Genomic DNA, 24,013 nt, shown 5'->3' with positions numbered 1-24,013 from the left:
CCATCATCCATCATCCATCCATCATCCATCCATCCATCATCCATCTATCATCCATCCATCCATCATCCATCCATCATCCATCATCCATCATCCATCCATCATCCATCCATCCATCCATCATCCATCATCCATCATCCATCCATCATCCATCCATCATCCATCCATCATCCATCCATCATCCATCCATCATCCATCCATCCATCATCCATCATCCATCCATCCACCCCATGCTGTGGCTGGCAGGAGGGACGGGATGGCTGATTGTAAATATGTGTAAATTGTATATAGGGTGTACCCAGAGGGGTTTTCCGTTCACTGACACAGCCCCACAGGGGGCCCTTGGCTCCCCCTCGCCCTCTCCGTGTGCCGGGGGGTGTTGGTGGCACCGTGCCCGAGCTGGGAGGGACCACGGAGGCTGCTGCCACTCTGCCAGGTGACTTCTGCAGGGCAAAGGAGGTGAAGTGAGGTCTCTCCACTCCGTGCACAGATGCAGGGCCCCCCAGCAGCACCGTGCATCCCCCGTGCCCGTAGCTGTGCTCTGGCAGTGGATCCCTTGTGACCAGGACGTGCCCAGGGCGTGTCCCTGCTCCCAGCCCAAATCGTTCCTCGGTGTGGGACTGAGCCTTTCCACAGCAGCAAAGGCTCCCGACCGCCACGGTCTGTGCCACGGGGAGCGGGCTGTGGATGGGAAGGGAGGGAAATAAAAGAGTTTTCCTCCAGTTTCTGGTTGTTTGTGTGTGTTGGAGCTGGGGTGGGGAGCAGAGGGAGACGAGCCAGGCTTGGACACCTCCCTGGGAGAGCATCCCAGAATTGTTCAGGTTGGAAACCCCCTGAAGATCACCGAGTCCAACCTTGGCACTGCCAAGGCCACCACTGACCATGTCCCCAAGTGCCACATCCACACAGCTTTAAATCCCTCCTTGGGCACTTTAAACCCCTGCCCTGGGCACTTCCAGCCCTTTCCATGAAGAAATTCCTCCTGATGTCCACCCTGACCTTCCCTTGGCACTACCTGAGGCGCTTTCCTCTCGTTCCATCCCTGGGAGCAGAGTTTATTATCGTGTCTGGAGTGACAGCGGCACCCGCAGGCCGCGGAGCCCGACCTGTTACCCGGGAAACGGGGAAGTAAAAGAAAACGCAATTAAATAAATAAACAAACTAAGTAAAATAAATAAAGCAGCGTTTTCTCCCTCTGGCCGTGTCGCTGTGGCAACGCAGCTCTGCCCGGCACAAAGATGGAGGCGCTGCCATGACAACGGCACTGTGGTGCGGCTGTGCCCGACACAAAGATGGAGGCGCTGCCATGACAACGGCACTGTGGTGCGGCTGTGCCCGACACAAAGATGGAGGCGCTGCCATGACAACGAGCCCCAGATGTGGCTGTGCCCGACACAAAGATGGAGGCGCTGCCATGACAACGGCGCTGTGGTGCGGCTGTGCCCGACACAAAGATGGAGGCGGCGCCCCGCGGGTGACGCCCGGAAGCGCCATCCCCTTCCCGTGCCGAGATGGCGGCCATGGCGGCCCCGGGGGTGCGGCCCGCTGTGGGTGCCGGTGCGGTGGGTGCCGGTGCGGTGGGTGCCGGTGCGGTGGGTGCCGGTGCGGTGGGTGCCGGTGCGGCGGCGCGCGGGGCCGAGGCCGAGGCGCTGTTCGAGGCGCACACGGCGGCGGAGCTGCGGGCGGTGGAGCGGCGGCTCCGCGCCGGTATCGAGCAGAAGCGGGAGGAGCTGCGGCAGATGGTGGGCGAGCGCTACCGCGACCTCATCGAGGCTGCCGACACCATCGCCGAGATGCGGCGGAGCGCCGAGCGCCTGCTGGGCGCCGTGCGGGGGCTGCAGCGCGGCTCGGCCCGGCCCGGCCCCGCCGGCACGGTGAGGAGCACCGGGGGTACCCGCACAGTCCCTCCTGCATTCCTTCCCCGCTTCTATCCATTCTTTTTCCCGCACTCCATCTCCCTCCTTGGTCCCTTCTCCCCCTCTGGCCGCTTTTCCCACCTTCTCCTCCTCTCCGCTCTGTGTTCGCTGTGACCCCGTGTGCTCTCTGCAGGTTCACCCCCCAGCTCAGCAGAGTTTTTACGGGGCTGCGGCGCAGCTGAAGCTGCTGCTGGAGGTTCCCGAGCAGGTGTGGGGGGCTGTGGAAGGGGGCCGCTACCTGCCCGCGGCCCGGCTCCACCTGCTCGGGGCTCACCTGCGCCGGCAGCTGCAGCTGGACACCCCCCGAGCCCGCTCCAGCCCCATCCTCGCCCGCTTCCCCATCCTGCTGCGGCAAGTGGCGGCTGCCAGCCACCTCAGGTGCGCCGGGAACGGGGCGTGGGAAGGGCTGGGTGAGGAGGGGGTGAGGTCCTGGCACAGGTTACCCGGAGGAGTTTTGGCTGTCCCATCCCTGGAAGTGTCCCAGCGCCTCGTCCCGCGAGCTGGATGAGACTTGGGGCAGCCTGCTCTAGGGATTTGGAGCTGCTTGATCCTAAAGTTCCCTCCCAGCCCAAACCGTTCCCTGCCCGAGGCACTCGCTCAGACGCAGCCCAGGGAAGGCAGGACAGAAATCGGCTGCAGCAAGGTGGGAGAATTCTCAACCTGTCCCAAGAGGCAGCTGCAGCTGGAGCCCCTGGACAGCCCCAGGCAGGATCCCGGGGCTGGGGCAGGTGTCAAAGCCGGGAGCTCTGGGAATGCCCTTGGGGGCCGGCAGGCAGGGAAAGAGGGATGTGAGGGAAGCACATCCTGAGGATTCCATCAGGTGACGGGACAGGAATGACAGGGATTTAGAGAAACCCCTTCCAACCCAAACCATTCCACGAGGCTGGGACAAAAACCATCTCGGGGGTCCTGTAATATCCATATGACAGTCTGGAAAAAGGAGCACTTTGGCACTTTCCAGACTGGGACAGTCTGGAAGAAGGAGCACTTTGGCAGTCAGCACACAAGCCCAGCCGAGTGCGTGGCTCAGGCAGTGACTCCCAGCTGATTCCCGTGGCAGATCCACCATCCTGCAGGAGAGCAAGGCGCTGCTGCGCTGCCGGACGGGCTCGGACCAGGCGGTGGCAGAAGCTCTGTGTGCCATCATGCTGCTGGAGGACAGCTCCCCACGGCAGGCCCTGGCTGACTTCCTGCTGGCCAGGAAACTGGCCATCCAGCAGCTGCTCAACCAGCCCCACCACGGTCAGTGCCACGGGGGGAGCAGGGATGGGTGGTTCCTGTGAATCTCATGGTGGCAGGGACACTGCCAAATAGCACAATTAACAGATAAATGAACAATTTTTAACAGTTCTCAAGGGCTTAGGGCAAGCCCAGCTGTAATGGGGAAGCAGGTGGGGCATGAGGCTGAGTCCTTTTGCCCTCCAGCCCTTCTCTTGGTGCCACTGACCTGTGCTGAAGGGCTGCCTCGGCTCAAAGTCACCTCTCTGCAGGTGCAGGTATCAAAGCTCAGGTGTGTTCCCTGATGGAGCTGCTCACCACCACGCTGTACCAGGCCCACGCTCTCTTCTACACCGTGCCCGAGGGGATGGCCCCAGACCCAGCCCTGCCCTGTGGATTGCTCTTCTCCACCCTGGAGAGCACCACGGGCCAGAACCCCGCAGGTGAGCCCTGCCCCTGCCCAGGTGTGCAGGCAGGAGGCTGATCCTGGGCTGATCCCTGACTGGGATTCCAGGGAAAGGAGGGGTGCTGGAGGAGGATCTGAAGCTGAGCAGCTGGTTCAAGTACCTGCCCGAGTCCGTGGTGGAATTCCAGCCGGCCCTGCGGACCCTGGCACACCCCATCAGCCAGGAGTACCTCAGGGAGACCCTGCAGCAGTGGATCAACATGTGAGTGGGCCAGGGCAATCCCAGCCTGGCTGACTTCCTCCTCATCCCCTCATCCTCCTCTTCCTTCCCCCTCCTTTGAGCAGCCAGAGGCAGCACAGCACAGCCAGCAGCCGGGCACCCGTGCCAGGGCCTCGCCCCCCTCACCGAGGTGAAACTTCACCTCCAGGTGCAGTGATGACATCAGGACAGGGGTCAGGACCCTGCTGGTGTACGTGAAGAGCATGAAGGGGCTGGCAGGGATCCGTGACGCCGTGTGGGAGCTGCTGTCCAGCGACTCCAGCCGCCACAACTGGGAGGCCGTGTGCCGGCGCCTGCTGGACAGGCCCGTGTCCTTCTGGGAGGAGCTGCTGCAGCAGCTCTTCCTGGACAGGCTGCAGGTGGGTGCTGTGCTGTGGGCACTCCCAGCTGTTGTGTCACCCAGCCCACAGCGTGCTGAGGCTGTGTTTAAGTGGCACATTGACGTTTTCTCTCCTGGTTCTGTTGCAGACTCTGACCAAAGAAGGCTTTGACTCCATTTCAGGCAGCTCCAAGGAGCTGCTGGCTGTAGCCTTGCAGGAACTGGAGGTGAAAGCCGGCAGCAGTGCCCTGAGCAAGCAGATGCAGCTGGAACACAACGTGGCCCTGTTCCTGTGGTCAGAGAGCCCCGGGGACCTGCCCGGGGACGCGGCGTGGGTCAGCGTGGGGCAGCGCGGGCCCTTCGCCCGGAGCGGGCTGGCCATGAAGGCTCAGGCGCTCACCCCGTGCGTGCAGAGCTTCTGCTCCACGCTGGACTCCAAGCTGAAGGCCAGGCTGGAGGATGTCCTGTCCTACCTCCCCGGGGACGACTCTGTCCCCAAGGAGCCGGCGGTGCCGGCGCGCCCCGCCTTCGACCGCTTCGCCGACGCCGGCACCGTGCAGGGGCTGCTCCGTGAGCGCTGCGTCGCCTGCACCCAGCACCTCCTGGGCTGCGTCCGGGAGCAGCTCCAGAGCCGGCTGGACACCCCTGGGGACGCCAAGCTCAACGCCGTGCTCTTCATGGCGAGGCTGTGCCAGGCCCTGCCCGAGCTGTGCCCTCACCTGCAGCGCTGTGTGCTGGGCCAGGCGGGCGGCGCCGCCTCGGCGCCCAAGGAGCCGCGCTCTGCCAAGAAACTGGGCAAGGGCAAAGCCCAGGAAGTGTCCCCCGAGCTGGCCAAGTGGCAGGGGGTGAAGGCAGAGCTCCTGCAGCAGAGCCTGCTGGCTTATCAGCTCTGGAGCTCGGCTGTCACCAAAGTAAGGAGCGGTTTTCCTCCTCAGAGATGCGTTTTGGGGAAGGGTTCCCTTGCTGGGGCTCCCTGGGCAGAGAGGGGTGGCTCCAGTGGGATGGTGTCTGGAAGATTGACTTTGGGAGCTGCAGGGATGCAGCAGGTCACAGGCAGGGTGGGCTGGCTGGCTTTGGGCCTGGCAGAACCATCCTGTGATCGGGGATTTCGTTTTTGTGCTCCAGGGTCTGGTTCAGTGCTTCACCCACACTTTGCTGCTCGACACAGCTGGGTCTGTCCTGGCCACGGCCACCAACTGGGATGAGATTGAAATCCAGGAGGAAACCGAGTCTGGGAGCAGCGTGACGTCAAAGATCCGGCTGCCTGTGCAGGTATGAGGAACAGCCCAGCACGGCGCTCCAGGAGCACTCGCTGAGCTGCTGGGGAGGGTGGTTGGTGTCACAAGCACAGGACAAACACTCTCTGGTGCTCTTTGAGATACTCACCTCGTGAGGACAGAGGTCAGGGGAAGGAAATGGGTCATTGTCGCTGTTTATCTCTGTGAGTAAGGTTGGCCCAGATCCCCTAAAACTGAGCCAGAGGAGGACTTAGGCCTGATTTAAACACTGAGGTCCCAGGGGAGAGATTCCATGGAAGCTGAAAGCACTGCAGGACAGTTGGAGCAGTGGGACTGTGGAATCCTCAGGGAAGTCGTGTGGCTTCCCAAGGGTGTGGTGGTGGCACAGGAAGGAGCTCAGAGGGACAGAGCAGGTGGCAGGAGGGAGGAGGGCCAGGCCTGGAGTGAGTTCTGTGTTTGCACAGCACAGGAGGGGCTGGACATGGAAATGCAGTGAAATTTATCCAGTAAATTTTATTATCTGAGGGCAAAAGCAGCTGGATGAGAATTCAGGAGGCCCAGGAGACAAGGGAGGAACAGCCCCAGGGAGTGGGTAGGCTGAGCAGGGTCTGTGCTGGCAGAAGATGCACAAGGAGTTCTCACTGCACTCAGTGTCTGGTAAAGTCCTGGGACTTTGGGAGCTGCTGTAACCCAAAATCTGGGGTGTCAGTAAACCAGACCCTGTGAGATACAAGCTGTGGGGCAGAGCTTTGTGGCTGCTGAGGAAGTGGGACACTCCCACCACCCACCTGAAGGGATGTGGGAGGGAATGGAGCGTGCAGAGCAACTGCAAATAACCTCTGTTCTCCCGCGCAGCCCTCGTGGCACGCGCAGTGCCTCCTGTTCAGCCTGTGCCAGGAGGTGAACAGGGTGGGTGGGCACACCCTGCCCAAGGTGACGCTGCAGGAGCTGCTGAGGAGCTGCATGGCAGAGGTGCTGGCTGCCTATGAAAAGCTGGTGGAGCAGAAGCAGGAGAAGGTACCTGGGTGTGGGATGGGAGCTGGGAATGCAGGGACACATCCAGCTCCTGGAACGGAAAATACCTGTCCGTGCCAGCTGGGAAGGGGACACCCTTACACCCACCCTGCCTCCCCCAGAACTGAGGCAGAAGGGGAGCAGACACCAGGTTTCACACTCTGGTTGTGCCTTGGGGTTGGTGTTCTCAAATATTCCCCCTTGGGCCGAGGGGGAGCCCCATTTCTGCCTGTCCCGTTTGCAGAGGCCGGACAGCTTCCCCCTGACCCAGAGCAGAGCTCTGCAGTTACTCTACGACCTGAGGTACCTCAGCATCATCCTGACAGCCAAGAGCGAGGACACAAAACCCAGCAGGATCAAGCAGGACTCTGGGTATGGCACGTTCTGGGGTTCACATCCTCCAGCAGTGCTTGGGGGGCTCTAAAACAGCGCAAGCTGCACAAACACCGAGCTCATCCTCAGAACACAGGAGGGGTGGGATTCTGTGGCCAGGGGCTGAGGCAGTGGGCTGGTCCCGCTCCTCGTGTCCGTAGGATACCCTCAGAGGATGCCCCTGGAGAAAGCAGTTAAAGCAGTTAAGCTTCCAGCCAAGAGTTAAAGCCTTGTGTTAGCTCCAGCCTTGGGGGTACCATGGGGAGCAGGTTCCTGTAGGAGCTGGAAGCCCTTGGGGCAGCTGCTGTTCTGCCAAGTGATTCCTGTTCTGCTCAGTCACCCCAGACAGGAAATCCTTGGCTGCTTCAGAGCTGGCATCACCAGGATGCCACCCCTGACAGGAGCCCTCTGCTCTGCCTGCAGCATTGAGAAGGTCATCGACTTCCTGGAGGGACACATCGATCCCTTCGACCTGGATGTCTTCACCCCACACCTGAACAGCAACCTGAACCGCCTGGTGCAGAGAACCTCGGTAGGGAGCAGGGCTGGAGCAGGGAGCAGGGCTGCAAATGCCTCCAGCAGGGCAGCTGGAGGTGCCTTTAAACTGTTGAATGCCTCAAGATAAGCACGGGCACTTCCTTGGAAGGGGGAAGAGCGTTCAGTGCCAGCTGCAGATAAGAGGAGCTGGCTGAGCCGGCTGCACGGCCCCGCGTGTGGGGCTGGCTGAACTTTATCTAACAGGATTCACTGCAGCCTGTGCAACACTAATCGGGTTAAGGAGTGCTGAAACAGGTCTGGGACTCAGCTGTGGGAACAATTAAACACAAGAGTTAGGAGGGGGAAGGGAGACACTTCATGGTCAAGCTCAGTGCTGATGGTGTGCCAGTGGACTCGCCACGTACTGTGGGGTCAACTCTGCAGGAACCCCAAATCCAAACAGCTCCTGGTGTCTTCCAGCATCTCTTCCCCAAATCCAAGCAGCTTCTGGTGCCTTCCAGGTTCTCTTTGGCCTGCTGACTGGGACAGAGAACCAGTACACGAGCAGGGGCAGCGCTCTGAGCTCGCAGGAGCTCCACAACATCCTGCCCTTAGCATCCAGCCAGATCAGGTGAGGCACCCGCCTCTTCCAGGCGCTCTCCTGCCTCTGGGAAGCTGCTTCCCACATTTCCCACATTTCTTTCTTCCATTCCTTAAGGTTTGGACTGTTGCCACTGAGCATGTCGAGCTCACGGAAGAGCAAGTCCAGTGCCAGGAGCACAGAAAGAGTCCAGGTTGGTGTTTGAATTGAACTGTAAAAATAGGAATATTTTCCCAGTATTCATTGTCCCCCCCAGCACTCGACTTTGTGGGGAAAGAAGAAAAGAGCCAAACATTATTTCACCTGATTTTTTATTTTCAGTGAAAGGAATCATTATGGCAGCACAGCAGGGGATGGGGGGGATTTCTCCAGGACCCTCCAAAACCCCCCCCTTTGCCCAAAACCGTGGGTTTGGGGCCAGTGCTCTGTGGCAGAGCAGGCAGTGAGGGTTTACATGGCTGAGGGCAATGCATCAGAGACAGCTCATTAAATAGGGCTGCAGGAAAGGCTGAAGGACAGTAGCTAATGCTTGGACTCCTTTCCAGTGGGATGCTGCCCTGTAACCCCCGAGGAGGCCTGGCCAGGTACCCCAGCTGTGTGAGGAGTGTCCTGCTGCTCTCCTGCTGCTGAGCTGTAGCAGCCAATCTCTCTGTTGCTCCGTTTCCCCCAGTTTAAAACATCTGCTTAGATGGAGCTCTGTGTGCTGGGTGAGAGCCAAGGAATACCTCACTGCTGTGGGAAGCAGCAATTAATATTTCCTTTACTTATTACCAGCCCAGTCTATCTCTTGTGGTCTTGGCAACTGGGACAAGTTGTTGAGTCTTGTCAAAAGCCTGGTTTTTTACCAGTGTCATTTGAGATGATGTTCAATTTGCAACTCTCCATTACTCAGAGCCATTAAGGGCCAGACCCAGCAGAAGGGGTGTTTGAAAGCCCAGAACTTCCCAGTGAAGGTATTCCTTACCTCTCACAGCTCACCTGGACTAGAGCATAGAAGTGTGCAGTGATGTCTGGCTCGTTCTGTCACTCCCCTCAGCTGCTGTGCTGTGCTCAGCACACCCGTGTCCTGTGCTAGCCACATCCCAGGATCCCTGACAGATGCTTGCTCCTTCAATGCTAAAACTCCTCTGGAGAGGTTAAAATCTGCACTTCTCCAAAAAAAGCTCCTGCAAGGGCACCAGCTGTGCTTCTACTACGCTGTGATCCCTTGCTGTGAGAGCAGCAGCCCCTGCCCTGCTGCTCAGAGGTTTTTGATGAGTGTTCAGGGGTTTTGTGAGCATTGAGTGACATCTGCCAAGTGCCTGTTGCCACCAGCAGCCCCCAGAGGTGGCCCCGTGCGTGTCTGTCACTAACCCAGCAGCGCCACCGCTCCGGCTGCGGCTCCGGCTGGCAGCTCGTGTTGCTGAGGGGACAGAGGGAGCCCCGGGGGTGCTGTGGTGGTCAGAGTCACTTTTGTGTCCCCAAAGGGCCAGGCTGCAGCCGCTGTGCTGCCCAGAGAGGACGAGGCGGCGCGCCCGGGCTCCCTGTTCCGGCAGCTCATCACCGACGACGAGGACGCGGCGGCACCGTCCCTCTTCAAGCTGGGCTGGCTCTCGGGCATGACCAAGTGAGGCAGCAAACAATAAACCTGCTCGGGGTGTTTGTCTTCACTGAGATCTCTCTGTCCCCTTGGCAGGAGCGGTGACACCTCCGGGATTGTCAGGGCTTCCCATCCTCAGGCAGAGCAGGGCGTGTCACGGCAAGCAGGCACAGCTTGGATTGTCCTTGTCCCCTGGCTGCTGGAACAGAGGTGGAGCTGCTTTTTCACCTCCTATCCTTACATTGTTGAAATCAAATTAAAGAAATAAAAAAAATAAAAAAATAAAAAAAACCCAGCCAAAACAACCTACACACTAAGAGAAAACATTTCAGAGCTGGAAAGGGGTGCTGGAGCAGGGTAGGACACCTGTATCCTCCAGGCACCACCACTCTGCTCTGAGTGGCCCCTGCAGCACCTGCCCGACCTGTCCTGGCTCTAATTTCACATTTCCCTTCCAGTCCTGCAGCAGTGAAGCTCATGAGAGAACTCATCCCAAGCTGGGTGGGAGCTCCCAGGCCTAAAGGACCTGCACTCGCTGCTCCTATTCTCACTAACTCTAAATGCTCAAAAAATTATGTTGCCAAATCATTTTTTAACTAGTTTATTGAAATTAAAAAAAGACTTATAAAACTGAAGAGGAACGCTTAAGAGAACTTTACAGAAAGCAACAACTTGCTAACAAACAGATTAGGCAGTCAATTGGAATTGGACAGTTTGCAATCCTATAACACACATGTGGACTCCTCAGTCTCCTCTTGCCACGTACTTTAGAACCACCCCAAAAAGAATCCTATAAAAATTGCTCCAAAGCCCCTTTTGCATTGCAATAGTGCAGCAAACCACAAGTAAACAATCTCCTGTTAACCTGTTATTTCAAATATAGACTGAAAAGGCAACAGGCAATTTTGTGCAATTCCATTTTAACAAACTTTGAAGTTGAAATATCAAATCTACACAGTGCTGTCCCTTCACAGAAGGCAGGGAGCTGCTGGGTCATCATGTAGGGAGGCGTCCCCGGCTCTGTAGGCTGTGGAAGTGGGCTTCCTTCAGGATCTGGTTGATGTGGAAGTAAGGACCTTGGCTTAGTGCAGACTGCTCGTGGAAGGGCTGGGAAGAGACAGGGCTGGATCCTGCAATCCTGGGGTTGAGGCTGGACTCTGCTCTGTCGGGGCTGTTGATGCTGCTGCTGCTACAGCTGCTGCTGCTGCTGCTCCCACTGTCACTGCTGGAGGACTGGGACACACAGAGGGTGAACAGCAACATCAGACACCTCTTCGTCACCCCACAGAAACAAACCTTTAGGATAAATCCCTCCCTTCCACATTCCCAGCCTGATGGACTGAATAAATCCACCTTGGCACGGAGAGGTTGTTGTTGCCCACACCAGTGTCACAGAGCTGAAGGGACAAAGCCTTCACCCAGAGTTCAGTGACCTCCAGGATGTTCCAGCATTTCAATCCTTCCCAGTTAAACCCTCCAGCTCTGCCCCCAACCCCACGTTTGCACTAGTGAAGTTTGCTGCAGTGATCCGAGAATTGGAAAATGACATTCCCAGGCAGGCAGGGCAGAGGTTTGAGGGAGGCACCATGCAAAGCATTTTCCTACAAGGCAATCCTCAAATGAGATCTGAAGCATCCAAAGCAAGAGGTTGTGAGAAAGAAATGCACACAACACCCAGTTTTAAGTCTTTGAACACCCTAACATCAAGTACTCCCAGTTCTCTGTGGCAGGGTTAACTGGAAGTGTTCCATAGCAATTCCACACCAATTTACTTGACGTGGCTGTGAAAGAGCAACAGGCACCAAGGAATTCCTCATGCAGCAAAAAGAACTCAGCATTTGATTGGAATAAGAGGCCAGGGCTCATTTGCCAGCATTTAGGACAACCACATTTCATGGGAATGGCTGGAAGAGCGTTTGCCATCATCATAAGGGATTCAAAGACAGAAAACACCATTTCAGGGGTTGCTAAGGAAAGGTTCCATTAGCTCCAGATGGAATATTTTAGTTTGTGTGATCTGCAAATATTTGGGTGAGTCAATCAGCAAGTGGCTACTCTGCCACCCCATAAATGATTCATACAAGTGACAGCAGCTAAAAAAATAGACATTTTTGTAAGAATTTAGCCACAGAAGTCACAGCTTTGTGGCCACAGCAGAAGAGGACAAATTTCACAGGACCCTCAGGGATTTACCAGTCAGCACCACTTCCAGAAGGGCCTCACCTGGAGTAAATCAGGAGTGGTACAAACTGCACCCAGCAGTGCTGCAGGGCCCAGGGAGGCACTGCGGATGTTTGGGGTGGAACACAACCCTCCCCCCCAGCTCTGATCCACCATCGATCCTGACCATCCAACCCTGACAAATTCCTTTGTTTCGCTAAGCACCAAAAATGCTTCAGCTCTGTGGGAGCACAGCAAGCCAAGCCAAGGGCCCCGGGCTGCGAGGAGAGAGAAACACACAGCGGGGTCATTCCCGAGGGAGCGCAGATGGAACTACGGGAGCAACCAGCTCCTCTTCCTAAATCTAGAGAGGGAGAGAGCCCCGGGAGGACAGGGAGGAGCTGGGGGTGGTGCTGGGCAGCGCAGCTGCTGTTGCAGAGCAGCACAAAGAGTCACACGCGATGCTGGAAGGGGTCACAGCAGCCTCGGAGAGAAACCCACCGCACAGGACACTTTGTTTCCTTTTAGTCTGCGCTCCTTAGTGAGCTTCGTTACAGTCACCTTCTGCAAATCAAGGTAAAAATCCAAATGAGAACCTGGCCTCGCTTGCTGCTCACGTTTCACATCTCAACAGGCATTTTCCAGCTGTTAGTAGTGATTATTTTGTGCATCTGGGAGGTTTGTGAAGCTGGCAGCGTGTCCTGGGACAGATGGGGTTTGTCAGACCCTCTTGATTTCCAGTTCTCTAAGGCAAAGATTCACTAGCACTGGCACCCCTTCAGCACTGCCCACATCCCACGGAACACCTACCATGTCCCCAGGCTGTGGTGCACGTTCTGTAACGCATTTGGACTACAATCAGACAAGAAAAGAATCCTTAAAGTCATCAAGTCAGCAAAACAGGCATCAACAAAGCTTCACAGGGGCAAAGGAAAGCAGCCCAGTGACATTTATGAATATTTTAACTATCGAGAGGGCATCTTCAAGGTTTACTGGGCTCTTTAACCTTTAACATCACACTTTAAAAGTTTTAAAACAAACAAATGTTCTGTTAAATGTGCAGATCTGAGACAATCCCTCGTGACAGGAACTGGAGAAAGAGCCACTCAGCCCCTGCTGCTCTCAACATCTTCCAAGATGAGTTGAACAGAGCCACGATCTGGTTTTAGTGGGAACTGAAGAGCAGCCCTTCCCTGGACACTGGGGGACAAGAACTTAGATCTTATCCCTGCCAAGAACCCGGTGATGTTTCAATCCAGGCCAGAACAAAGAGGAACTACAAGAAATTTGGGTTTGCAGCAGTTGTTCAGGAAGGAAAGGGTCAGCCAGAACACTCAGACTCGCTTCCTTCCCTCAGAAAATGAGAGCAAACGGTTTGCAGTGGTGATTCCCCAGGCTGCAGAGCACAGCTGGGAATCTCAGCATTCCCATGAGCAGGATCCCCTTGGAGGATCCACTCCAACCTCTCCTGGCTTGATTGAGGAACCAGCAATGGATTTCTAACCAAGCACAGGGCAAACAACCCAGCTGAGCTCCTGGAAAAGAGAGCACAGGCTGAACAGGAAGCGAAATTCCGTGGCAAAGGCTCTGCCTCGCTAATGTTTAACGCTGGCTGTGGCTCCAGCCCCGTGTCTGTGCCTGTCCATGGACTGAGCCCAGAGCAGAGGTTTCTGTCACCCTCAGGGTGGCTGTAACCTGGGAGTGGCTCCTCCAGGAGCAGCAGGAATGGCAAATCCTTACAGCAACTGGCCAAAAAGCAGCACTGATGGAGACTGAAGAGAATCTGTTTCCATCCTGTGAAAGCTGGGGTGCTGCCTGTCCTGGGTGAAAGGACAATCCAGAGGGACAAAACAGCAAATCCTTTGGAATTGGATGTGATTTGGATAAGCAGTGGGACTCAAAGTGAGGGATCACAGAACAGCCCAGTTCTGAACTGCCAATAAGGAAAAACCTCCCTTCACCTTGTTCTCCAGAGCAAAACGTGCAAGACAAAAAAAAGTGGGAAGAGATCCTGCCAAAAGCCAAGTCCTGTTTAAAATGCAGCTGCCATCCTGAGGTTGTGTTCTCAAAGAAGCCTCGCTCTGCAAGAGGGAACAGCCAGTCTGAACCAAAACAGGCCAGAGGAATCAGGACTTTAGGTAATGTTTCACAAAAAGCAGGTGTGAGACGCCCTGCGATGAAAAGAGACTCTCACGTGCTCTTGGAAGTCACAAATTGCTCCCATTCCCCCTTTCCCAGGGAATATCCCAAAACCAGTGGGGATTTTGAACCAGCAAGAGGTGTCTTTGCACACAGCAAAATATCAGGAAACTAAATCCAAGTGTTCCAAACTGGCTGAGACTTTCCAAGCGGCACCAATTTGAAACACTTGTGCACGGTGAGCACGAGGATTTCTCCCTTTGGCACAGGAAGTCCTTAACCAAATGTTGGAATAATACAGATTTAATCTCGTGGCTTGAATTTCTGAGCATGCTCAGTTCAGGGATCCAACAAGAAAACAAGCCAAAAAAAAAAAAAAAAAAACCCCAAAAAGAAAAAGCTCTATTCATCAGGAGAAAACATTGGGAATTCTGTTTGCTGGAGAATGGGGCCGTTTGAGGAGCTTTGTCCACGTTCCTCAGCACTGAGAGCTCCTCCCTGCCTCACAGCAGGGTTTGATGTGTTAAAACCAGACTTTCACCAGGCAAGTGCATGCAAGAAGCAGTGTCTCTGTTAGGCTGAGCAGTGACCTTGCCCGTGCTGTTCCCCTGCAGGAAACCAGGCCAGCTTGAGGCCACCCCTCCTGTGTGGCCACAAGCCCGCTGCCAGTCCTGCTTTTAGTGGCTCTGCCCAAACACCAGGTGTTTACACGACAAGCAAAGGTGCTTCTGCCACTCACCATCAGGGGGTTTTCCTGATATCCTTAATTTCATTACTCCTACTTCAATCCCTTGTTCCACACTAAATCCGTCCTCCTCCCGCCACAAAGCTGCTTTAGCCTTTAACTACTCTACACACACGGAGGGGTTTGACCTGTTGGACAAGTGATTCAGTGTCAGATGGCAACAAACCGGGGCTGCTTCTCCCCAGCACAACCCCAAAATGCAAAGTTCTCCCTCCTGAAAACACAGCAGCACGGGGCAGTTGTCATCCCAGAGAATTCCTTCATGATGGACAGCAGCTCTTAGAGCACTTCCAGCAGTGTCCTAACACATAATCTACTTGTACAGGTTAAGAGAGAGTCTCCCTCGCAACAGAAACGTAGAAATATCCATTGGAAACTGTTTCCAGATTATAAAAGAGCTCAAAGTTACACAGCAACTAAATATTTTCTCCCAAGTACAATTAATAGTTGAATGTTTGGGTTAGTTCTGTAATAATTCAGACTGTAATTGCTCATTACAATCCACCCTCAAAGTCAGGAGGCTCTAAAAAGCCAAGGATATTTCCAAAACTTTCAAAGAAATTAATTTAATTCATTTCATTAGCTTCAGAGAGGGAGTCTCTGCTCTGCACCCTCTTTTCCATGAATGTTTTGCAACACAAGGACGTTGCTCACAGTGAATTTTCAGGTGATTCACCCAGGTGACATCTCAGGAAATCTGGCAGCAGTTGGGAAATCAGCAATTTCTTTTTTTTTTTAAGAAAAAAAAATCTCAAATTGCACAGAGGGAACACCTGTTTGGTGAGGGGTAAGAAAATAAGAGAGTTTATTCCACATACAGAAAAAAATCATGGAAAATATGAGAAAAAACACAAAGAGTTTTGAGTTTGAGTGTTTTAGCTGTGAACAAGTCTTGCTTAAACTGACCAGCACTACGAGAGCATTTTTTTCCACATCAGATAAGGCCTGCCTGGAATGTGTTTTGTCTTTCTCCCACAGAAAATCACCTGACTGTAAGGAAAGGCAAAGTTGATGGTCAGGCAGAGTGAGCACAGGGTCACATCCACCCTCAGCATCTCCCCAGCTCTGGTCACAGCTCATCCCACACAGCAAAACCAGAAACAGCAGGAAATTATTTCCCTGGGTGCTGCAGAGCAGGATTTGGAATTTCTTCCCAGAAATCTTCAGGCCAGGGATAACCAGGCTCACTGGAAATGCTGATTTCCAAACTGATTCAATCCTGATTTCAATCTCTGATGTCACCAAGTCAAACCTCACGACCTCAAACACAAAGCCATGAAACAAAAATGAAAGAAATGCACAGGATATTCCAACTGCTGCTGAAATGCAGCATGGAAGGAGGCTGGATTTTCCTGGGAAGGCTCTCACCTCAGTGTCCCACGAGTCCTGGAGGACAGTGTTCCTGGTGCTACGTTTGGTCTGGGGAACGTGACCATCATCTTCATTGCCATTCCTTCTCCTCTTCCTGCAGGAGAATATAAATGATCAGCTCACTGATCTACCTTCTGCTTTGTCCTCTGCAGGCACCCAAAAAAGCAGCAACACCTGATAAATGAATGCAGGATGTCTCCAGACCCCTGAGGTGCCGGGGACTCTCACGTTCCCCGTTCAGCTGCTGCCTGGGGCACAGAGGAAAGGATCCTGTTACTCACAAGATGTCTCCTATCAGTTTGAGGGACTCACATTAAATCCATCCTTCCAAATAAACTCATCTAACAATTGTCAGCCTTGCACATCTAAAAATAATCCCTGGGCTCGGAGTGACACCTGACAGGCTGGGGACAGCACTGGGATGAGTGGCAGTGACCACATTTCCCATTATTCACCTCTCACATCACCCCACAACGACTCTTTAGTCTCTCCACTCTGACAGTGCTTGGAATGGAGTCACATTCCAAAACAATCGCATTTCCCCTGTGGAAATAAGGTTTTGTCAGGAAACATCTCGTGGAAAACAAGCTCCTCTCCATTTCTGATGTATTTACCACTCTCTCATGACACCTGGGGTACAGGTTTTAACCTAATTTTTATCCAAATCTTTGCAGGCATCAAGGCAAAGCAGAGTCTGGAGGAGGATGATGGGGTGGGGGTGGTGCTAATATTCCCAGATTAGAGGAGATGAAGGGAAGACCTCAAAGACCAGGTTGGACAAGACTTGGAACACCCTGGGACACTGGAAGGTGTCCCTGCCCATGGCAGGGGGTGGCCCTGGATGACACTGAAGGTCACTTCCAAGCCAAACCACTGTGTGATTCTGTGACACCACCACAGCAGCTGATCCCCAGCAGCATCCCAGAACTCCTACACAAACATCAAACGATTCTCCCCACCGTACAAACGTGACAAGTCAGCCACGATCTCATCAGCCTCAAAAAAAAAAAAACAACAAAAAACAACACACGATGGAGCTGTTTTGGTGTGCCTAAAATTAATCCGTGCTCGAATGAGTCAAAACAGACTCGAGGGAGGTATTTATAACTGGCTCCTTTCTTCCAGCCAGGCTGTGCAGCAGCCTCAGCTGCCAGGATTTGGCCCACGCCTACAGCCTGGAGCTGCCTCCCTGCTCCCCATCCCTGGGATCACAGCACCAAACGCTGTCCATCTGTCCTGGAACACGCTCTGGGGAAGGGATATTCCTCCCTTTGCCTCTGGATCCTTCCTTTCCTCCACACCTGCAGTGACCTCGACAGCTCGGACAGGGCTTGGAGCACCCTGGGCTGTGGAAGGCGTCCCTGCCACGGCAGGGCTGGAATGGGAAAGGCTTTCACCCCATTCCCTGTCTCCACAATCCCTCACCTCCACCCAGCTCCCAGCCACTCCACGATCCCTCTGCTTCCTCCCCCAGCACGCCGAGAATCTCCCCCGAATCCTCCGCATCCCCCACGTCCCTTCGCCCTCCCGGAGGCACCCAACCTCCGCGCCGACCCCTTTAAGCCCTGCCACCGCTCGGGGGGCCGCTCTCCCCTTCCCCAGCCCTCCCCGCGCGGCGCCCCCGGGGCCGCTCCGAGCGGCCGAGCCCCCTCCCCTCAGCGCGGCCCCTCCTTCCCGCCCTCCCTCAGGCCGCGCTGCCCTCGCCCACCTCTGTCTCGCCCCCCGCTCGCTCGGCGGCGCCTGCCGGCAGCTCATGGCGGGTCGGAGCGCGGCGGGGCGGGCGGAAGGCGGCGCGGAGGGGCCGGAGGCTGCGGTGAGGGCCGGAGGCCGCGGTGAGGGGCGGAAGGGCGGCCCTGCCCGGCCCCGAGCGCCGCTTCCGCCGCCGCCGCCTCGCCCCCGTGCCGTCAGGGCGTGCGCCCGCGCGGGCGGGGCTGCGCCTTTGTGACGTCACAGCGAGCGCCGCGCGGGCGGGCGATACGGCGCTTGCGCCATTGTGACGTCACCCGGGTGAGGGGCGGGAGTACGCGCGGTAATGGCGGCGGGGCCGGAGCTGTGCCCGCACTGCCAGCGGCCCTTCAAGCGGCTCCGCGCGCACCTCCCGCACTGCAGGGCAGCACCGCCACCGACACCGGAACCGGGACCAGCTTCAGCCGCCCGCCCGCCCCCCGCACCGCCATCGGCCAAGGGAAGGAGCCGCCAGCCCAGCCCCGCCACCGGCAGCGCCTCCCGCGCCGTGCGGGACGTGGCCCGGAGCCTGGATCTGCACCCCGAGGAGGTGCGGGACGTGCCCGGGAAGCTGCAGAAGGGGGTGAAGGTGGTGATCCACAAGAACCGCGCCAGGGTGCTCCGGGAGAAGGAGCCGCGGGGCAGGGCAGGAGCAGCGGGGAGCAGCGGGGAAGGGACGGAGCCCGGCCCCGCTCCTCACCCGCAGCGCCGCAAAACCGCCCAAAAATCCAAGAGCAAGGAGACTCCGAGCCAGGGAGCCGTGGGGAGCGGGAGCTCCAAGGGACAGAAAAGCGGTTTAAAGGCAACAAAGGCACCTGCAGAGCCCCCCGAGAGCAGAAATGGCCTCGGTGACCTGGGCCAGCGGGGGGGAAGAGACAAATCCACGGCGGGAGAGGAGCGGGGGCACCTGGAAGTTGGGGTGGGATCTGAACCCCCCGTGTCTGCTTCGCATCCCAGGAACCTCCTCCGTCTGTCACTGACAGAGGCTTTGGGAGGTCACGGCCAGGGAACATCCAGAAATGAGCTCAGCAGCCTGCAGAGGCCGCGGGACAGCGGGGAGCAGCTGCAGGGAGCCTCCCAGCCCATCGTGAACCTGGGCACAGCCCCGGAGCTGGCTCTGCTCCACACCCCCAAAATCCAGCCCCGCCGTTCAGCCCGGGCCTCTGGCTTGGAGTGGTTTCCAGAGCTGTATCCTGATTATGAAGGGCTGAGGATTTTGCCAGGGAAGCGTTTCCACGAGGATGTGAGGATCGCTGCTGAGGTACCCCAGGGTGCTTTCACACAGGGCCAGCAAGGTAATGAAAGTCTCCCTGCTGGCATTTGCTGGAATGGGAGAGGAGGGGTAGGGAACACGCTGGGCTTGCCCAGGGAAGGATCCAGGAGAATCCAAGGAGGTTTAACTGGGCCTCCTCCAGCCTGCAAAGCTCATGGATGATGTTTTCATGGAGGCTGGAGCTGACAGAGACCAAACTTTGTGGGAGAGGTGATTCCCTCTCCTTTTCCAATCCCAAATTCCACACCACACAGCAGCTCCCCTGCTGTGACCACTGTGACTTGTCACCCCACAGGTCCCCTCTGGGAGAGACCCCTGATGGAGGTGAGGCTGGGGGAGCTGCACACCTGGATCAGCACCTGCAACTTGTCTCCCCAGGGGCTGCTGGGAGCAGTGCAGAGAGGTGAGAATTCCTGGCTCTTGGGGCAGATCCATCCATCCCACTTCCCTGATTTACTTTATTGATCCAGGTAACCAGTCCAGATCTTTACAAAGCAAAGATCATGGAATGGTTTGGGAGGGACCATAAAGATGATCCAGACACCTTCCACTGTCCCAGGTTGCTCCAAACCCTGTCCTGCCTGGCTTTGGACACTTCCAGGGATCCAGGAGCAACCACAGCTTCTCTGGGAATTCTGTGCCAGGGCCTCACCCTCCTCACAAGGAACTCCTTCCCACCTATCCCTGCCCTCTGGGAACAAACAAACACCCCCAACATTTTAGCTTTGTAAAGCTGCGTGGAAACAGCAAATCCCCAAGACCAGCCTTTGGTTTATCCCTTTCCTTTCTCTCCCAACAGCCTGGAGAAGTTACTGTGCCAAATACATCCACGTGAGGCAGGGGGGACCTGCTGGAATCTCCATGCTCCTGGCTGGGTACTGCCTGCTCAGCTATGGCTGGAACTATCAGCACCTCAGTAAGAATTCCTTGGAATCTCCTGTTTCAGGACTCCTTCCTTTTGCAGCACTTGGAAAGCCTGTTTGGCGTTGCTGTTAATTAAAGCTCGGGAATAATTTAAATAATTAAATTATTTAAATACTCCTCTCTCAAGACTAATACCAGAGCTCAGAGAGCAGGATTCCCGAGGTGGGGAGAGGAATTTAGTTAACAAAAGTGCTGATAGCAGTTGCTGACTCACAGCTTTTCCCTGGAGAGCTCCAGGAGTGGCAGGAGCACTGGGAAAAGCCTGCAGAGGGAGGAGATATTCCAACAGGAGCTCCTGTTCCCTGCATTTCCTGACAAATGGCAAGGGATTTGCTGGTGTTTGGGTGGTTCCCCCTTGCAGCACATGAACAGAGAAGCTGCAGTTGGGCTCCTCACCCCAGCTGGAGCCCCCAAAGAGATCCCTCTGCTGACACTGCAATGGTTTTCTCCTCGTTTTTCCAGAGCAGCACCGCTGGCGAAAATATCACTGAAGGAGCTGGAGCAGCACCCAGGGAACAGCCAGAGCTCTTTGGGAGGCTGCAGAGCAGCCAGGACCAGGATCCCAGCAGGAATTGCCAGCAGCAGGGGCCTGGCTGGGGCTGGAGCTGAGGAGGGGCTGCGTTGCAGGTCAGCTGGTGTAGCAGGGAGGTGACAGGGACGGCCTGTGGTCACCTCTCCATGCGTCAGGCAGCTTTGAGTAGTGAAATGAAGAAGCATTAGAGGCACCCTGAGAGATCTCCAGGAGGGCTCCTGGAGGCTGCAGAGTCCCAGATCCCTTCTCTGGGACATGGGACAACAGCTCATGAGCTGTCATTAGAGATAATTTGACAATTCTGCTGTAGCTGAGTGTTGTAGCAGAGTGGGCTTCAACCCCAGGACTCATTCCCTTTAAATTCAGAGCTGTGCCTCGCCCAGCCCAGTTTGTACTCACCCCTGGTACTGGTGGGGCTGGCCAGGACCTGTGTGAAGGCGCTGGAGCAGCAGCTCAGGCCACAGCGCCCTAATTCTGGGGAAGAAAACTCCAAGGGATGAGCTGTTGTGCCCAGAGGGCAAACCCGTGCCTGCAGCAGACAAACCAGGACAGTCAGGAGTGCTAGTTGGAGCCTGCCATCCCCAGACATGTCTGGGAAAGGGTTGGTCATGTTGCAGGCACGAAGGGCAAAAAGCCAAGAATTAAAAGTCTGAGCTCTTTATTCTGCAGAGTGCAGTAGTGCTGTGGACAGAGGTGTTGCACCAAAAACTCTCACCAGCGATAAAAACCTGTGTGGATTTTCCTTTCCTGCTTGGGTTGTGCCGTGAAACGTGGTGCTGTGTGCCCCTTTCCCAAGGGGTGAGCACATCCTCACCCCTGTGCCCAGGATCCTGGCACCAGCCAGTCCTGCACCCCTGAAAACCTCGGGAATGCTGCAGCTGCCCCAGCCTGCCCACAGCCAGCAGTGCCAGGGGGAGCAGCCAGCTGTGACTGCCGTGGCATGGAGTGATTTCTGTGCTGCCTGTGCCAACTGCGAGCTGGTGCTGGCCAAACCCTGCTGCCTTTTCTAGTCCAGCCGCTGCCCCGGTGCCGTGTCCATCGTGTTCCGTGGTGTCCTCCTTCCCTGAGCGGTGTGGCAGCGCTGGAGTCACTCTCCCAGCAGCATTCCCAGCCGAGTCCTCCCGCTCTCACTGGCACAGGGACTGCCTGATCCGCTCTGGGGGCACAGGGAATGGTTTGGGAACGGTTTGTGCTGGATCAGCCACTGCCACACGTGTGTTCTGACCCCATTTCCAATGGAATGGGATCATGGAAACAGCTCTGAGACCTCCAACACCAGACCTCTGACCCAGAAGGATTTGTTGTTCCCCCAACCTCTGACCCAGAAGGATTTGTTGTTCCCCCAACCTCTGACCCAGAAGGATTTGTTGTTCCCAGGGTTCTCACCAAAACCCCTTCCCCTGCTGGTTCCCACCCCAGCTCCAAGGGCCAAATAACACAGGGAAAAGACATTTCCAGTCAAAGAGGCTGTTTTGGGAATCCCCACAGCACCTGCTGCCCCTCATCCTCCCCCTCCAAGGTGAAACCGCTGCTCCCAGCCCTCCCATTCCCCAAAATCTCTCACCTTGGAGCAGGTTCCTCCTTCCAGCAGGCTCTGTGGGCTCTGGGGGCAGCGGCTGGTGTCCCACAGAGGAGCTGCCAGGTGCTGGGTGCCACGTGGAGGTGGCTCCTTGGGTGGCACATCCTCACCTCCCATCTCCTCTGCAGCAGCCAGATCCCGCTGTACCAGCTCCCATGGATATCCAGCTTCCTGGGGGGGCAAAAAGGGGCCAGGAGGGGCAGTTGGCAACTGCTGCCCCACAGGAGTTGGGGGACAGCTGGGGCATCACCCCCGTGGGCACAGGGGAAACAGCTTCACCTTGGCTGGGTCTGTGCTGCTCGTCATCAGCCCGGCCTTGAGGCTGGAGGGGACACAGAGGACAGGCAGTTACTCCCTGAGGTGCCCCCACAGCCCCTCAGGGGTGCCCTGGAGCTGTCCCCTAGCCACCCACCGCTGCCAGCAGCACAGCTTGGGTGTGGGGTTTGTTTAATTCAGACCCTTTGTGTCCTTGTCCCTGACCCTGCAAGGGTCACAGCCACCTCAGGGAGGGGATTTCCTCCCCCCAGCCACGTTCCAGTCCCCCCCAGCCTGCCCAGTACGTACTGCACGAATTTGCACTTGGGTCCCTCGGGGCAGAAGCCCACCAGGTAGTTGGCACACATCACCCTCCTGGTGTGCTTGTACTTGCACAGGGGACCTGCCAGGCAGAGGGGACGCTCAGAGGGACACGGCATCACCCCGGGACTGGGCACCACGAATCCTCCCCGGGGCTCCAGCCCCTGCCCCCTCCCAGCTCACCGTGCCTGCAGAAGCCTCGGTCGTACCAGGGACAGCCCACGGTGCTGGCGGTGGCATCGAGGTGCAGGAAGGGACAGTCCTTGTTGCTGCACTCACCTGTCGGAGCAAGGTGTGGGGTGTTTGGGACAACGCGGGAATCGCTCAAGGAAGGGCTGGATGGAAGGAATTGGGGTGCCCTGGGAACTGCCAGGTTTGGGGGGACCCTGGCTGCGTGACAGTGACACTTCTTGGCGCAGTCAGGAGGTGGCACCAGCCGCTTGCTCCAGGCCAGGCCCGAGGGACACAAGAGGGGTGGGAAGAGGCTCCCTGGGATGCCCAGCCCCGCACCTACCGAACTTGGAGTACAAACAGCACTCGGGCATCCTGCTGGCATCCGAGTCGTGCAGGAAGCCGCAGCCGTCGCCCCTCTTGCAGAGCCCTCGCAGCCAGTGCTTGCACACCGTGGGCTTGGCCCCGCCGGGCTGGGGGTGGCCCTGGACACCTGGGACAGCCCTGTCACAGCCAGCCTGTCCCCTGTGTCCCTGCACACCCCTGTCACAGCCTGTCCCCTGTGTCCCTGCACAGCCCTGTCACAGCCTGTCCCCTGTGTCCCTGCACAGCCCTGTCACAGCCTGTCCCCTGTGTCCCTGCACACCCCTGTCACAGCCTGTCCCCTCTGCCCCAGGGTGGGGAGGGCCTCAGCTGCCACCCCCAGTGCTGGGACCACACTGGGGACTCTGGCACTCCCGGACAGCTTTGCCATCCTTGAGGGACGAATGCCTGGAGCCAGGATAAAACCACCCAGGTGGTGTGGGAGGGCAGCGAGAACTCCAAAAGACCCCACAGCCCTATCCCCAACTTACTGTCCACCCCCAGGAAGGGCAGGGGTCGAGCTCCGAGCTCCTCCACGTCAGCCTCCGAGTCAAACCTGATCTTCTCCACGCCAGCCACCAGCTCCTGCATCATCCCTGCTCGGGGAAGAGCCCGCTCCAGCCCGGCACAGGCAGGGGAGGAGGCGAGGAAAGAGGCAGGGAAGAACAGCTCCCCAAGGAAAACACCTCTCTCCAAAGGGAGTGCCACGCTCCGGAGGTCCCTGCAGCCACCCCAGAACCCAGCAGCACTCCAATACCCTCCTCTTTCTCCTCCCCAGGCAGAGCAGAACCAGCCCGAGCAGCCCTGGAGTGCTGCATTTAGAGGGGGAAGCTGCCCACATCTGATCCCAATTTGCAGCCCTGATTGCCTGGTGCCACAGCTGGGGAGCTCACCCCCAGGCAGCCCCTCTCACTCCCCGCTCCCACATCTGCTTCTCCTCCAGAAAACGCGGCTGGGGCTGGCTGCGAGCTGGGTTAACCCCTCACTTCCAGGCCTTAAATGGAGACAAATCTGGCCAGAGTGCTGGGATTGAGCATT

General features: G+C 56.8%; 4 protein-coding genes across 8 annotated transcripts; 2 read left to right on the top strand and 2 right to left on the bottom strand.

Moving 5' to 3' along the window:
* Positions 1-1,493: 1,493 nt before the first annotated feature.
* Positions 1,494-9,487, top strand: COG1 (component of oligomeric golgi complex 1). 3 transcript variants are annotated; one of them, XM_088065290.1, is made up of 15 exons: positions 1,494-1,871; positions 2,047-2,291; positions 2,974-3,155; positions 3,404-3,574; positions 3,646-3,799; positions 3,966-4,176; positions 4,286-5,047; positions 5,262-5,408; positions 6,230-6,391; positions 6,633-6,760; positions 7,184-7,292; positions 7,759-7,868; positions 7,956-8,031; positions 8,384-8,422; positions 9,305-9,487. In XM_088065290.1, the coding sequence occupies exons 1-14, from the start codon at positions 1,509-1,511 to the stop codon at positions 8,399-8,401; spliced, it is 2,838 nt and encodes a 945-aa protein (XP_087921416.1). In that variant the 5' UTR covers positions 1,494-1,508; the 3' UTR covers positions 8,402-8,422; positions 9,305-9,487. The 3 variants fall into 3 exon arrangements, with proteins under 3 accessions (XP_087921416.1, XP_005530781.2, XP_087921415.1); XM_005530724.3 differs by lacking the exon at positions 8,384-8,422; XM_088065289.1 differs by having other exon boundaries at positions 8,384-9,487.
* Positions 9,488-10,002: 515 nt separating this feature from the next.
* Positions 10,003-15,928, bottom strand: VCF1 (VCP nuclear cofactor family member 1; the record flags this gene model as incomplete). The annotated part of the gene is made up of 3 exons (XM_005530684.3): positions 10,003-10,650; positions 12,079-12,141; positions 15,830-15,928. Coding segments are annotated over 3 exons (399 nt in total), but the record flags the coding sequence as incomplete, so codon positions are not given.
* Positions 15,929-17,862: 1,934 nt separating this feature from the next.
* MTNAP1 (mitochondrial nucleoid associated protein 1) lies at positions 17,863-20,791 on the top strand. Of its 2 annotated transcripts, XM_014259409.2 has the most exons (4): positions 17,863-18,852; positions 19,126-19,233; positions 19,630-19,746; positions 20,217-20,791. In XM_014259409.2, the coding sequence occupies exons 1-4, from the start codon at positions 17,865-17,867 to the stop codon at positions 20,243-20,245; spliced, it is 1,242 nt and encodes a 413-aa protein (XP_014114884.2). In that variant the 5' UTR covers positions 17,863-17,864; the 3' UTR covers positions 20,246-20,791. The 2 variants fall into 2 exon arrangements, with proteins under 2 accessions (XP_014114884.2, XP_087921423.1); XM_088065297.1 differs by lacking the exon at positions 20,217-20,791 and having other exon boundaries at positions 19,630-20,208.
* Positions 20,792-20,927: 136 nt separating this feature from the next.
* CPSF4L (cleavage and polyadenylation specific factor 4 like) lies at positions 20,928-23,756 on the bottom strand. Of its 2 annotated transcripts, XM_005530723.2 has the most exons (7): positions 23,467-23,756; positions 22,956-23,105; positions 22,625-22,720; positions 22,430-22,523; positions 22,145-22,187; positions 21,851-22,036; positions 20,928-21,442 (listed from the first exon to the last, which is right to left on the bottom strand). In XM_005530723.2, exons 1-7 carry the CDS (start codon positions 23,567-23,569, stop codon positions 21,374-21,376), a joined length of 741 nt encoding a protein of 246 aa, XP_005530780.2. In that variant the 5' UTR covers positions 23,570-23,756; the 3' UTR covers positions 20,928-21,373. The 2 variants fall into 2 exon arrangements, with proteins under 2 accessions (XP_005530780.2, XP_087921430.1); XM_088065304.1 differs by lacking the exon at positions 22,956-23,105.
* Between the last annotated feature and the right edge of the window lie 257 nt (positions 23,757-24,013).

This window comes from Pseudopodoces humilis, chromosome 21, assembly GCF_049639895.1.
Source record: "Pseudopodoces humilis isolate 2021_Gansu_Grassland_sample_001 chromosome 21, ASM4963989v1, whole genome shotgun sequence".
In the NCBI taxonomy this organism is placed as follows: Eukaryota; Metazoa; Chordata; class Aves; order Passeriformes; family Paridae; genus Pseudopodoces; species Pseudopodoces humilis.
This window is presented reverse-complemented; position numbering and strand designations above follow the sequence as displayed.